This window comes from Chinchilla lanigera, unplaced genomic scaffold (assembly GCF_000276665.1).
Source record: "Chinchilla lanigera isolate Chin_1 unplaced genomic scaffold, ChiLan1.0 scaffold00096, whole genome shotgun sequence".
NCBI lineage: Eukaryota > Metazoa > Chordata > Mammalia > Rodentia > Chinchillidae > Chinchilla > Chinchilla lanigera.
Genome location: NW_004955497.1, coordinates 512,920 through 525,599, shown reverse-complemented (window position 1 = coordinate 525,599; position 12,680 = coordinate 512,920). Strand labels below are relative to the sequence as shown.

The window sequence follows — 12,680 nt, the reverse complement described above, 5'->3', positions numbered from 1 at the left end:
GCCCCGCCCGCCCGCCACGTCCTTCTCACCGGTCCAGGGCTAGGCTACACGCGTATTCTGCACTCTCCAAGTTTCCCCAGCTGCCCTTACCTCCTCAGCTGAGTCCGATGACCGCAGGCCTTGCTCTTCCCCTGCTGCCCTGGGACTCCTCTGCGTCTGGACAGATGCCAGTGGCAACAGCTTATCTAGCTCCGTGTTAGTCCGGCCTCTGTCTTGACTCTTCGGCTTTTTAGGCAGAGTCCTCTTCTCTGAAAAGGTACTGTTTACGAGCTTCGTGCCCTCTTTTGGCTCCTCACTCTTCCTCAGCTTCTTCTTCCGCCTCTTGGTCTTGCCATCAGCATCTTCATCAGCACTGCCAGTGGCATCCAGCTGTTTGTCAGGAAGCTTCTCTTGCACTCCGTCTTCACCTGTTTTATCTTTTGGGCTGTTAATTTTTTGTTTCTCTTCTCTGCTGTCAGAATGTAAGTCTTCACTATCATCTTCCTGAAGAGGGGAATCATGTACACCTGACTCAAACTCCAGCTGAGATTCAATATATTTCTCTTTTCTTGTTTTTCTGTTTTCTTTGGGATCTTCTCTTATTTTAGTCTTTGTGTCTCTTACTTCAGCCTTTTTAACTTTCTTTAATTCCTTAGTTTCTTTTATTTCATCCTTTTTGGGCTTCTTGGCATCCTTTAATTCTTCTTTGGCTTCTAAAATTCTTTTCTTGGTCCTTAAATCAAAAACCAAACTTTCAGAGGAGCTGTCCAGCTCTGATCTGGACTTATCTTTCAGTTTCCCAGTCTTTCCTTTTCTTTTTCTCAGATCATCTGGGCTTTTCTCTTCTTTCTGCCTTAATTTTTTCTTTTTCTTCCTTGGGGAAGTATCTTCTTTTGTCTCACTTTGCTGATCACTATCAGAGTTTGTCTCAAATATGTCAGTATTTAAAGACAGTTTCTAGAAAATACAATGAAGGGTAAAACACTCATTAATATAATTTTATATATTTTAAAAAGGAGTAAAAATGAAGTCCAGTAATTTTTAATGTAGATTCAACTTCTTAAAATTACCTGAATTGAAACTGTGTACTCCTAGATATCTGATTTGCAGATACTATAGGTCAGGTTTAAAAAGCAGAAAAACAGCAATACACAGTGCCCTGGAGTCTCAGAGTGCAGCAGGAACTTACATAATCACCTCCACACAATAGGCTGCAAATTACTGCAACTTCAAAATTCCCTCCCCCTGCGGGGGTGGGGCGGAGGGGAGGGCTGGGGATTTAGCTCAGTGGCACAGCACCTGCCTGGCAAGTGCAAGGTCATGAGTTTGATTCCCAGTATGGGAAAAAAAAAACCAAAAACAAAAACAAAATGCCCCATGGGAGGCTGAGGCAGGAGGATCATTGTGAGTTTGAGATCAGCCTGGACTACAAAATGAGCTCAAGGCCAGCATGAACTGCATAGTGAAACCCTGTCTTAAAAAGACCAAAAAAAAAAAAAAAAAAAAAAAAAAAAGCCCAAAATAGCACCCTGGCCAAAATCAGCAGTTATCAATCCAAAGACAACCCCAGCCACTTCTGGGGATTGAATGCAGGGCCTGTGCACTGAACTAATTCTCCAGTCCTTTCACTGTTCTAAGACAGTCTCAATACTAAGTTGCTAAATTGCCCAAACCTTGCTCACACCAGCAATCCTCCTGTCTCATCCTCCTCCATGCGCTGGGATTACAGGTAGGAGCCACTACACCTGGCTTAAGACTTAAAACTCTAGAATGTTCTTGACTGAACTTGCTATTACACTGCAGTTACATACAGAATAAACTATACACAAATCTTATTTCCCCAAATGAAATATGTCATAGAATCTTAAATATTTTCTTTGAAAATGTATCTTCCAGCCAGGTATGGCAGCACATGCCAGTAACAGCATCATTCTGGAGAACCAACGTAGGAAGATCCCAAGTTTGAGCATAACCTGGACAACACATTTTCCCTATTTTAAAATACAAAGGGCTGGGGATATAGCTTAGCAGCACAAGCGTCTGCCTGGCAAGAGCACGGTCCTGAGTTTGATTCCTGGTACCAAAAAAAAAAAAAAAAAATTAAGAATGAAGTATCTGTATAAATGTAAAAACAGTGTGTCAATTACTTTCAGCTCCCATCTCCCAAAACTGTATTACCCTAAATAACTTTAGGGTAGGAAGAAGGAAGAAAAAAAGATAATATTTTCCCTATGGTACCTAAAAAGTGGATACAACCAGCAGGGCATGGTGAGACACACCTGTAATCCCATCACTATGGGAAGCTAAGGCAAGAGAATGGCAAGTTTGAGCCTAATCTGGCCAATTTAGCCAGATTCTGTCTCAAAAAAATAAAAAAAGGGGACTGAAGATGTAGCTCTGTGCAAAGGCTCTGTGTTCAATCCCCTATATGGTTGTGCTGGCTTAACTTGTTCAGTATTCATGAATCATTCCATAAAAAGGAGAGCAACCAGGGCAGAACTGGCAGAACAAAAAACTGCCCGCAGACAATATCTGCCACAAAATTAAGTGGCTGGGGTCGGGTTGTAGTTTAGTAAGAAAGCACATGCTTAGCACTATGAAGCCCTGGATTCAATCCCCAACAGCGAAGAATTTAGTGGCTACGTATATCGAAGAACACCAAAACAGGGATCAATAGAGGCAGACCATTAAGTATCATTAAGACCTGTGTAATATAGATACCTAGATAGGAAACTCAACTGTTCTATAGAACAGGAAGGGAAGGTAACAAATACTGAAAGGATTTTGTGAGAGAAATCATTAACAAGACTGGAAGTCTCTAAGAAAAGCAGCTGGTGTGGAAAGATCGGTACATACGTGAGCACACCAGCAACGCAAGCACACCCTGTAAGGCTGAACTCCCACAAGTAACGAGAGCCACAGAACAACAGGGGCTGGAGTTACAGCTAAGCGCTAGAGCACTTGCTGCAAACGTGTGCGGCTCTGGCTTCAGTCCCCTGCTGTTAACAAGAGAAAGAAGTAAGTCCTCCCAGGACTTACACAGCCAAGCCGTGGGGAGGAGAAACTGCTACCATTACACTCCAAATAAAGTAGCAAGGCAAAAGAGAAGATGGTGAGGGTAGGGTGGGACAGGACCTAAAAACCTCACCAAGTAAGGCCGTACTTTTGCATCCTTTAAAAACAGTAAAGGATGAAAACAAGCAAGCCTGGTGTGGTAGCACATGCGGAATTCCAGCACTTGGCAGCTGAGCAAGGAGGGTCTCCGGAGTTGGAGGCTATCCTGGGCTACATTGTGAGTTCAAGGTCAGTCTGGACTACATAGCAAGACTCTCTCTCCCCAAGAAAGTCTACATTTTCAGAGAAATGTGAACCAATCATTTAATAAAACAGGTGCATATAAATGTTTTTATGGAAAGAAACAGAGGAAAGTGACAGTAAGTATCTATTCTAGAAAAATGAAGTATAGCTAAAACAAGAATGGGGAGATTTAAAAGTCAGTTTTAAGGCTAGACGTGGTGCTACACGCCTGTAATCCCAGCACTTGGGAGGTTGAGGCAGGAGGATCACTGTGAGTTCGAGATCGGCCTGGGCTACAAAGTGAGCTCAAGGCCAGCCTGAACTGCATGGTGAGACCCTGCCGCAGAAAGACAAAAAAAAAAAGAAAAAAGAAAAAAGAAAGAAGAAAAAAAAAAGTCGGTTTTAATTTGAACTTATTTTTAAAAGAGTTTCTTTTGCAAAAGTGGTAAAAGTACTGAGCATTTTGCTTGACAACTCAAAACCCATACTAGGGCCCTGTCACCATAGTATAAAATTTCTTTTCTTTTCTTTTTTTTTTTTTGAGACAGTGTCTACAATGGATTTCAGGCTGGTCTTACACTCTTTATGTAGTCCAGGCTGGCCTCAAATTTGTAGCAATTACCTTGTCTCAGCTTCCTCTGAGTACTGGGGTTACAGGTACGTACGCTCCACCATGGCCAGGTAATAAATTTTAAAAACCACCAATTCCACTTTTCTGACTAGATTTCAAGCCACTACCCAAACTAAAAGGTGACCTAACACAGTGTAAAGAGCACAGTTGCCCAGCTCAGTGAAAGTGGGCTAGTTACTCAATTTACCTAAGCCTCAGTTTCCCATCTTACTTCACTGACCCAGTGTCTGGCACGAAGATTACCTGTTCAGTCACCACCAGCTGCTTCTGGTACTGCTATTACTATCATTAACCACTAGATACAATTTTCCTGCCTCAGCTTTCCGGAGTGCTGGGATTATAGGTATGCACCATTAGCTATTTTGGCCATTTAAAAAATCATTAAGTATTCTTAAAAATGTGATTTAAAACCAAGCACAGTGATGAGTAAGGAGGATGGTGAGTTCAGGGCCAGCCTGAGCTACACAGAGACAGCCTTCCTCTCTCCCCAGAAGTGATTCAAATGCAAATTGAAGGGAAAAAGGTTATCCACTAATGTTCAGTCCTTTAATTATAAGCAAGAATCACTTTCTTGATTATAGAAAAATCATCACTATAGTTCTACATCCAAGAACATACAGGAGAAAAAATCCTAAAGGAGAAAGCAAAATGTGAGCATATTTGTTTGAATTTGTAAACAAAATATGTATGAAATTTGGAAAAGGTAAATGGGGAAATTCTCCCAAGATTCATAATTAAGGCCAGGAAATAGTGGTGTACACCTGTAATCCCAGTATTTGGGAGGCTGAGGTAGGAGCACCACCTTGAGTTTGAGGCCAGACTGGGCTATAGTGAGTTCAAGGCCAGCTTGGACTACATAGTGAGATCCTGTCTCTACCAGATTAAACCAAACACAGCAAAGATTCATAATTAAAGTAACGCAATTACTCATGTAATTGGTGAATCAAAGACAAAACAATGGGTAAATCCCTAAAACCAAATCTGCACATTAGCTTAATATATCCCACTGTAGCCCCTATTCCAACCTTTTTCTGAGCTGCTAAGGACAGAAGCTTAACTTGGGTGAGACTATCTTTTCATTCTTGTCTGTATCAAGAGTTTTAACCAAAGTTAATCTCCTATTACCTTGTTCTGAAATTTTGTATTTTTTCTTTTTCTCTTTAAAATACAATTAAAAAAAAAAAAAAAGAGCTACTATAAAACACTGAGCTAAAAACTGAAGAGTGTATAGAAAACAGAACATAGACAATTACCCTGTAAACACTCTGAAATGGGTTAGTTTTGTGGGGTTTTTTGCGGGGTGGGGAACCCATGAGCACTGTGACACTAAGGTGTTTCCAAAACCCTTTTTATTTTTTGAGACAGGGTCTTGCTAAAATCCTAACCTGCCCAGGCTGGGCTCAAAATTGCAATCCTCCTAACTCAGTTCCCCAGACCACTAAGATTATGGGTGTGTGCCACTATGCCCAGCTTAAAATTTGTTACTGTAAAAAGTGATCTAGCCAGGTGTGGTGGCACATAATTGTAATCCCAGAGCTTAGGAGGCTGAGGCAGGAGGATCACTGTGAGTTTGAGGCCAGCCTGAACTGCATAGTGAAACCCGGTCTCAAAAAGGTCAAAAACAAAAGTGATCTAAACAAAGGTGGGCATTATGATGCAAGCCTGGAATCCTAGCATTCTAGGAGGTTGAGGTAGAAGGATCTGAAGTTTGAGCCTATGGTGGGCAACTTCACAAGATCCTATCTTAAAAAATAAGAAGGGGGACACAGTTCAGTGTGAACAACTTGGGTTCAATCCCAGGTACCACCAAAAAACCCACAAACAAAATAGTGATCTAAACAGCTCAAGTTATTTGTTTAGTGGTAAAGTACTTCCCTAACACACATGAGGCTCTGGGTGTGATCCCCAGTGCTGCCCCCTCATCATCTGCTCTAATTTAAATAGCACAAAAAGTTAAATTAATATGTAAAGAACACAAGCATGGATGTGTGTGAGCATGAGGCAGGAGGGGCCAGCCTGGGCTACATAACAAGACTCTGTCTTAAAAAAAAAAAATCAAAGAAATTAAATTTAAATGGATGTGTTGTAGCTGTAATAGTAACGCTGTGTAAAGCAGAAAAAATACAAAATTGAGGCAATAAACTGCGCATGGTGGCATACATCTGTAATCCCCGTACTCAGAAGGCCGAGGCAGAAGGATCACTGTGAGTTCAAGGACAGCCTGAACTACGTAGTGTCCACTGATGTTCAGTCCTTAAATTAAAAGCAAGAATCTGTTTCTTGATTACAGACAAAATTAAAAAAAAAAAAAATTGAGGCTTATCTACACAAAAATGGGCTGTTCATACCATGGATGAACAAGTGAAATTAGGACTTTTTCATTTTTGTTACCTTTTTTGCAATGCTGGGATTAAACCTAGGGCCTGACTGTGCTAGGCAAGTATTTTACCTGTGAGTTACATCCCCAGCCCCAACTGACTCAAAGAAAATAATGGTTAACATCCATGTCTTCTATTTGGGTCTGGAATGCCTCCCACAGGCCCATGTGTTAAATAAAGGCTTGGTCACCAAAGTGGCACTACTGGGGTGGTGGAACCTTTAGGAGCTGGAACCTTAGGGTGTGTGATGGGGCCTTGTCTCTTCCTGTCTGTTTCCTGGATCATGAGGGAGTGAAGCCTGGTCCAACACACACTTCCCAGAATCAACATCAGAGCCCCCGCTAGAGGCACAGAGCAAAGAGTCTGCTCAACTTTGGACTGCAACTTACAGAGCCATAACCCAAAATAAATTATGTTCATTTTATAAGTTAATTATTGCAGGAATTTCACTATAGCGTTAGCTGACTAACACAACATCTAAGCTGTAATTCTTTCTCAACTACAGTTGTAGGTTGAGTACATAAAGAATTCAACAATCACTGACAATAGTCTATGAGAATAAATTACCTACATGAAATTTACACTAAAGAACAGTATTACCTGTAAACTGTTTACTACAAATATTTTATATCAGAAAACTTATGAAAAACTTATGTACCTAAAGCCAGAAAAAAAGATACAAGGTAACACATAATACCTGAATATCCTTCTTGACTGCTTTAGCTTTGTTTTCTGCAACTTTCTTCCTAAATTCAAGAAGAACTTCTTTACAGTCCTCCAGATGAACCTCGGGCTCCCAGGTATCATCGTCTGATGTATATCCTTTCCATCGAACTTTGTATAGGATTCTACCCTGTGGTAATGAGTAAAAACAGCCAAATAAGACATATTACTGACTGATTAAATTTCCTAAAATATGCAACTACTGAGAACACATGAAAGAACTTGAAAACTTCTAAAAGGACATTAGTAAGACATTATAAAGAATGTATGTATATTCATCTCCTAAGGCAAATGGCTTAAGGAAAAAACAGCTCTACTGTGGTATTTTTCATAAACAGAAGACTAAAGTCTTTTATTAAAGAAAATAATAATACTAGAAAAGCAATGAAAACTAACAAAAGTCACCCAAAGATGAGTTGATCTATTTCCTTCACTCACTGCATTTATTAATACATATTTAATGGGTTTTAAACTATTAGGAATGTAATACTGTAATTTTAAATCTTGTACCCTCACCTGAATATCAAGCTCTTTTCAGTACTTTTCAAAAACATGACTTTTAGTGACTGAACATTATTCTATCATATAAAAACAAAAACTCTCCTTTTGTTTACCAAAGATTTAAAAAAAAAAAAAAAAACAATACTGGGGATTATATCTGGAACCTTTACACTGAGTTATATGCCAGGGTGCTGGGATCACAGGCATGCACTACCATATGAGTTACTGTTTCAATTTTTGGTTTTTATAAATATGTAATATTTTTGTGAATTTCCAATTACATTCTTAGATTAAACTCCCCAACAAGAGAAGAATGAGGTTTAAAAAAAAATGTAGCCACATGCAGTTTGTCATCTTTTAAGAAGTTTTTTGATATTCCTGGGGTAGCCTTTCTTCAAGATTCCAGAAATATTTCTTGGCATCCAAAATTTTCCTTTAGACAGGGGGTGGTCTTCTCAGCCTATCAGATCAAATATACTAAATCATGAGCTTCAGTGTTGTTTACAGAAACCTTAATTATTGCAGGAATTTCACCATAGCATTAGCTAACACAACATCTAAGCTGTAACTTTCTCAACTACAGTTGTAGGTTGAGTACATAAAGAAAAGCTTTCCAGCCTGTCTTTGCTTGTCTTCCATCCAAGCAAACTGTAGTACGAACACAGAACGTCTGGAAAACAAGTGCAACCCTAACTAAGCACTACAAACAGATTTCCACAGCACTGGTGTTTTCCTAAAGCCTGCTCAGTCAGACAGTGGCTCAAGTCCCACTCCACTGTTCTCAAAGGTTATAAATTATTATTCTTCCTAGAAGTGTGTCATTAATTCAAGTAAAAAAATCTCATGTGTTAGTACTACTTAAGATCAGGAAGAATCACATACCCGGTAATCCAGCTACTTAGGAAACTAAAGCAGGACAATTTTGACCTCACCAGAAAATGTAACAACAGGAGCTGGGAATTTAGCTCAGTGGCACAGCGCCTGCCTGGCAAGCGTGAGGTCATGAGTTTGATTCCCAGTACCAGAGAAAAACAAAACAAACAAACAAACAAAATATAAAAACAAAGAATAACCAATGATACTAGAAGAATAGCCACATGCAGGCAGATTGTTATCAAATCCCACCCCTGCAAACCAACAGTTTCAAGTTCCTAAGGAATGGCTGACTTGTTTGCAAGCAGCTGTATACCAGTTTTAAATATCAATGAAGTTAATATGCAATGAAAAATAATATATATGTCATGTCTTTGTCATACAAAGCACTTTTACAAAATTGTTCTCATAGGAAGTAAGGCTTGGTATATCTCCCAAATGACTTTAATTGGGAAAGAAACCTAGCAAGAAAAAAATTCATGTAAACCTAGCATGATGGTTCATGTTTCCAACTGAAGCATTCTGAGAGGCTGAAACAGGAAGATACTTGAGCTCATGAGTTGGATACCGGCCTGGGCAATATAAAGACTCTTGTCGCAACAAATTAGCAAACAAAACTCACCAGGAAGATTTAATAATTCTAACAAAAAACGTATTATGAAAAATCAAGTTATTAATTTCTAATCAAAACTGGAGATATAAATAAATCTCTCCAAGTATAATCCAACAATAAAAAAGGATTAATCAACTCAGTGAGATGACACAAACCTATGATCCCATCTCTCTGGGAGACTCTTGTAAGAAGTCTGCAATTATGAAGACAGGCTAGAAAGCTTAATAAGACCCTGTCTCAAAAAAATTTTTAAAAGGCCAGTTGTGGTAGTGCACATCTGTAATCCCAGCACTGGGAAGGCTGAGGCAGGAGAATAGGCTTGAGTTCGAGGCTAGCCTGGGTAAGTAAGTTTAAGGCCAGTAAGTTTAAGGCCAGCCTGAACTACATACTAAGACCATGTCTCAAAAACAAAAACAAAACAACCTTAATAAAGAGGGGAGGCTAGGAATGTAGCTCAAGTGAGAAGGCCCTGAGTTCAATCCCCAGAACTGCAAGAAAAGAAAGAGAAAAATTATGTGTTCATCAAGAGAGTTAAGCAGGTATGGTGGTGCATGCCTATAATTCCAGCACTTGGAGGCTGAGGCAGGAGGATCTCTTTTGAGTTTGAGGCCAGTCTGGGCTATAAAGTTGAGTTCAAGGCCAACCTGAACTACATAGAAAAACCCTATCTCAACAAAAAGCCACAGAACAAAATTCAATAAAATTCAACATAAATACTTAAGAATTTTTTAAAAATCAATTTACCACTGTATACAAGTATCAAATATACCCTTTCTGGTTTGGATCTAACATGTCTCTAAAAGGATTAGGGTTGAAAGCTTGATCCCAAAGCAGCAATGTTTAGAAGTGGGGGCTCTAGGTAACTGGATCATGAGGCACTAATCTCATCTCCAGATTATCGCCTGATGAGCTCAAAAGCCGAATGGGGCCAGTTGTGGTAGAGCACACCTGTAATCCCAGCACTTGGGAAGCTGAGGCAGGAAGATCATTGCAAGTTCGAGGCCAGCTTGGGCTACAAAGTGAGCTCAAGGTCAGCCTGGACTGTATAGTGAGACCCTGTCTCAAAAAGACCAAAAAAAAAAAAAAAAAGCTGAATGGTTTACTAAGGAGTGGGCAACAGTATTTGAGCAGTGGACTCAAAGTTTTTAAACCAGGCACAGTGGTGCACGCCTGTAATCCCAGCACTCTGGAAGACCAAAGCAAGATCTCATGTTTGAGGCCAGCCTGGACAACTCAGTGACTTAGGAAGACCATGTTTCAAAATAAAAATCAGCCACGCATGGTAGCACAGGCCTGTAATCCCAGCACTTGGGAGGCTGAGGCAGTTGGATTCTTGCAAGTTCGAGACCAGCCTGGGCTACAAAATGAGCCCAAGGTCAGCCTGAACTGCATAGGAAGACCCTGTCTCAAAAAGACAAAAAAAAAAAAAAAAAATCAAACAATAGGATTGAGGGGCCGGGGATATAGCTCAGTGGCACAAGCGCCTGCCTGGCAAGTGCAAGGTCCCAAGTTCGATTCCCAGTCCAAAAAAAAAAAAAAAAATACGATTGGGGATATACCTGAATAAGAAAGTCCTAGTCTCAATCCCTAGTACTAATAAATACAATGAGAGAAAAAGGGAAGGAGGAGGAGGGAGAGAGGGAGAGGGAGGGAAGAGGGAGGAAGAAAGGAGGAGAGAGGAGGGGGAGATGACTCCGGGCTCAGTTATGCAGCACTTGCTAAGGCAGAGATCTGGGTTTGATCCTCAGTCTTGTAAAACAAAAAGGCCAGGTGCTGTGGTTCATACCCATAATCCTAGTACTTAGAAGGCTGAGGCAGGAAGAGCTCAAATTTAAAGCCAGCTTGGACTAAGAGTTCAAGGCCAGCCAGAGGCTACACAAGACCCTGTCTCAAAAAAAAAAGTCTGAGGGGCTGGGGATTTAGCTCAGCGGCAAAGTGCCTGCCTGGCAAGCACAAGGTCTTGAGTTAGGTTCCTGGTACCGGAGAAAAACCAAAAAAAAAGAAAAAACAACCAAAAAAAAAGTCTGAAAGGGAAGTAAAAAGAGAATTAAGTTGTGTTATGTACACTGTACCAATTCCCCACAGTGAAAGTAATTATTATGTACAGAAAACATATAAAAATACATTTTAAAAATTTCTACTTTGGCTGGGGTTGTGTAGCTCAGTGGTAAACACATGGGCAAGGTTTAATACCAAGCACCAACGAATAAATATGTAATAGTAATAGCAATAATGTTGGATTTGAATTATTTAACTCCCCTAGACAAGAGAATTTTCCAACATCAAGAACTGTGAATGCGGGGCTGGGGATTTAGCTCAAGGGGCTGGGGATTTAACTCAGCGGCAAAAGCACCTGCCTGGCAAGCGCAAGGTCGTGAGTTCGGTTCCCAGTACCGGAGAAAAACCAAAAAAAAAAAGAACTGTGAATGCTTTGGTTAATCTATCATCTGGTCCAACAAGACAGATATACACAGCAGTTGATTAAGAAAAGTTTGCTGAGGAGCTGGGGATTTAGCTCAGCGGCACAGCACCTGCCTGGCAAGCGCAAGGTTGTGAGTTCCATTCCTGCTACAGGATAAAACCAAAAAAAAAAAAAAAAAGTTTGCTGAATGGACCAAAAAACACAAGACAGCGTGTGATGAAGAGATAACAAAGGAATCCAAGGACTGATCACCACATGGGGTCTTCCGTCATCTCACACCTAACTACTAACACAAGTCACATTCCTAGCCGGGCGTGGTGGTAGCACTCCGGAGGCTGAGGCAGGAGGATTGCTGGGAGTTCGAGGCCAGCCTGGGCTACAAAATGAGCTCAAGGCCAGCATGAACCCTGTTTCAAAAAGAAAAAAAAAGTCACGTTCCTATTTCCCCTGCTTCTCCTTTCCCCTCCAAACTCACAATTCATTCATTCATTTAATCTGATAAACACCAAGCCGTGACTGCATGCTAGACACTGGACTAAGTACTAGCAATGCAAAATTGGTGAGAATCACATCCTACAGGAGACCACCTGGAGCAGGAAAGGCAAATGTCTCCAAGAGAATGCTTTAAGAGACCTCAACAGAGACACACGAAGTGTAATTAGGACAGAGATGAGACACTACCCCAGGGATCAGAGTAAAAACAGGCTCTCCCACAGACACTGATCCGAAGCTTTGATCCTGAGCGGAATTCTCTGGGGAGGGAAGAGAGGCGCGTCCAGGACAGCAGAACAGAAGTGCCAGGCACGGGGCTACAGGAAGTTCATATTTACTGTGCAGTTATAGTGAAGCGTGGAGAGATGTTGACACTTCACAGGTTTGAGAGGTCTTTAAACAGCCACCTTCAAGCCAGGCGTGGTGGCGCACACTTACAATCCCAGCACTCGGGAGGCTGAGGCCGGAGGATCGCCGCGAGTTTGAGGCCAGCCTGGGCTACAAAGTGAGCTCAAGGCCAGCCTGAAATACACAGCAAGGCCCTGTCTCAAAAAAATAAATAAGTCAGTAATGCTTTAAAAAAAGAAACGCAACCCTTTTGTGCGACTAGGGTTTTATTGTGGAACGAATGGGAATGCCTCCTGATTTTATACCAGGAACTGACTCTGGGTCGGGAAACAATGGAAGGTGTGGACGGAGAAACCTGACGAGAAGCCGCGGTCCAACACCCCCGGGGCTCCCGCCTCGCCTCCCGGCCCCGACCCCCGCCCC

At 41.2% G+C, this 12,680-nt stretch overlaps 1 protein-coding gene across 1 annotated transcript in view; it reads right to left on the bottom strand.

Moving 5' to 3' along the window:
• Positions 1–7,138, bottom strand: part of Mphosph8 (M-phase phosphoprotein 8) — a gene marked incomplete at its 5' end in the record, with an annotated part of 28,287 nt that extends 21,149 nt beyond the window's left edge. The window contains 2 exon segments of the mRNA XM_005406364.2: positions 91–936; positions 6,983–7,138. Coding sequence (XP_005406421.2) covers positions 91–936; positions 6,983–7,138 — 1,002 coding nt within the window.
• Between the last annotated feature and the right edge of the window lie 5,542 nt (positions 7,139–12,680).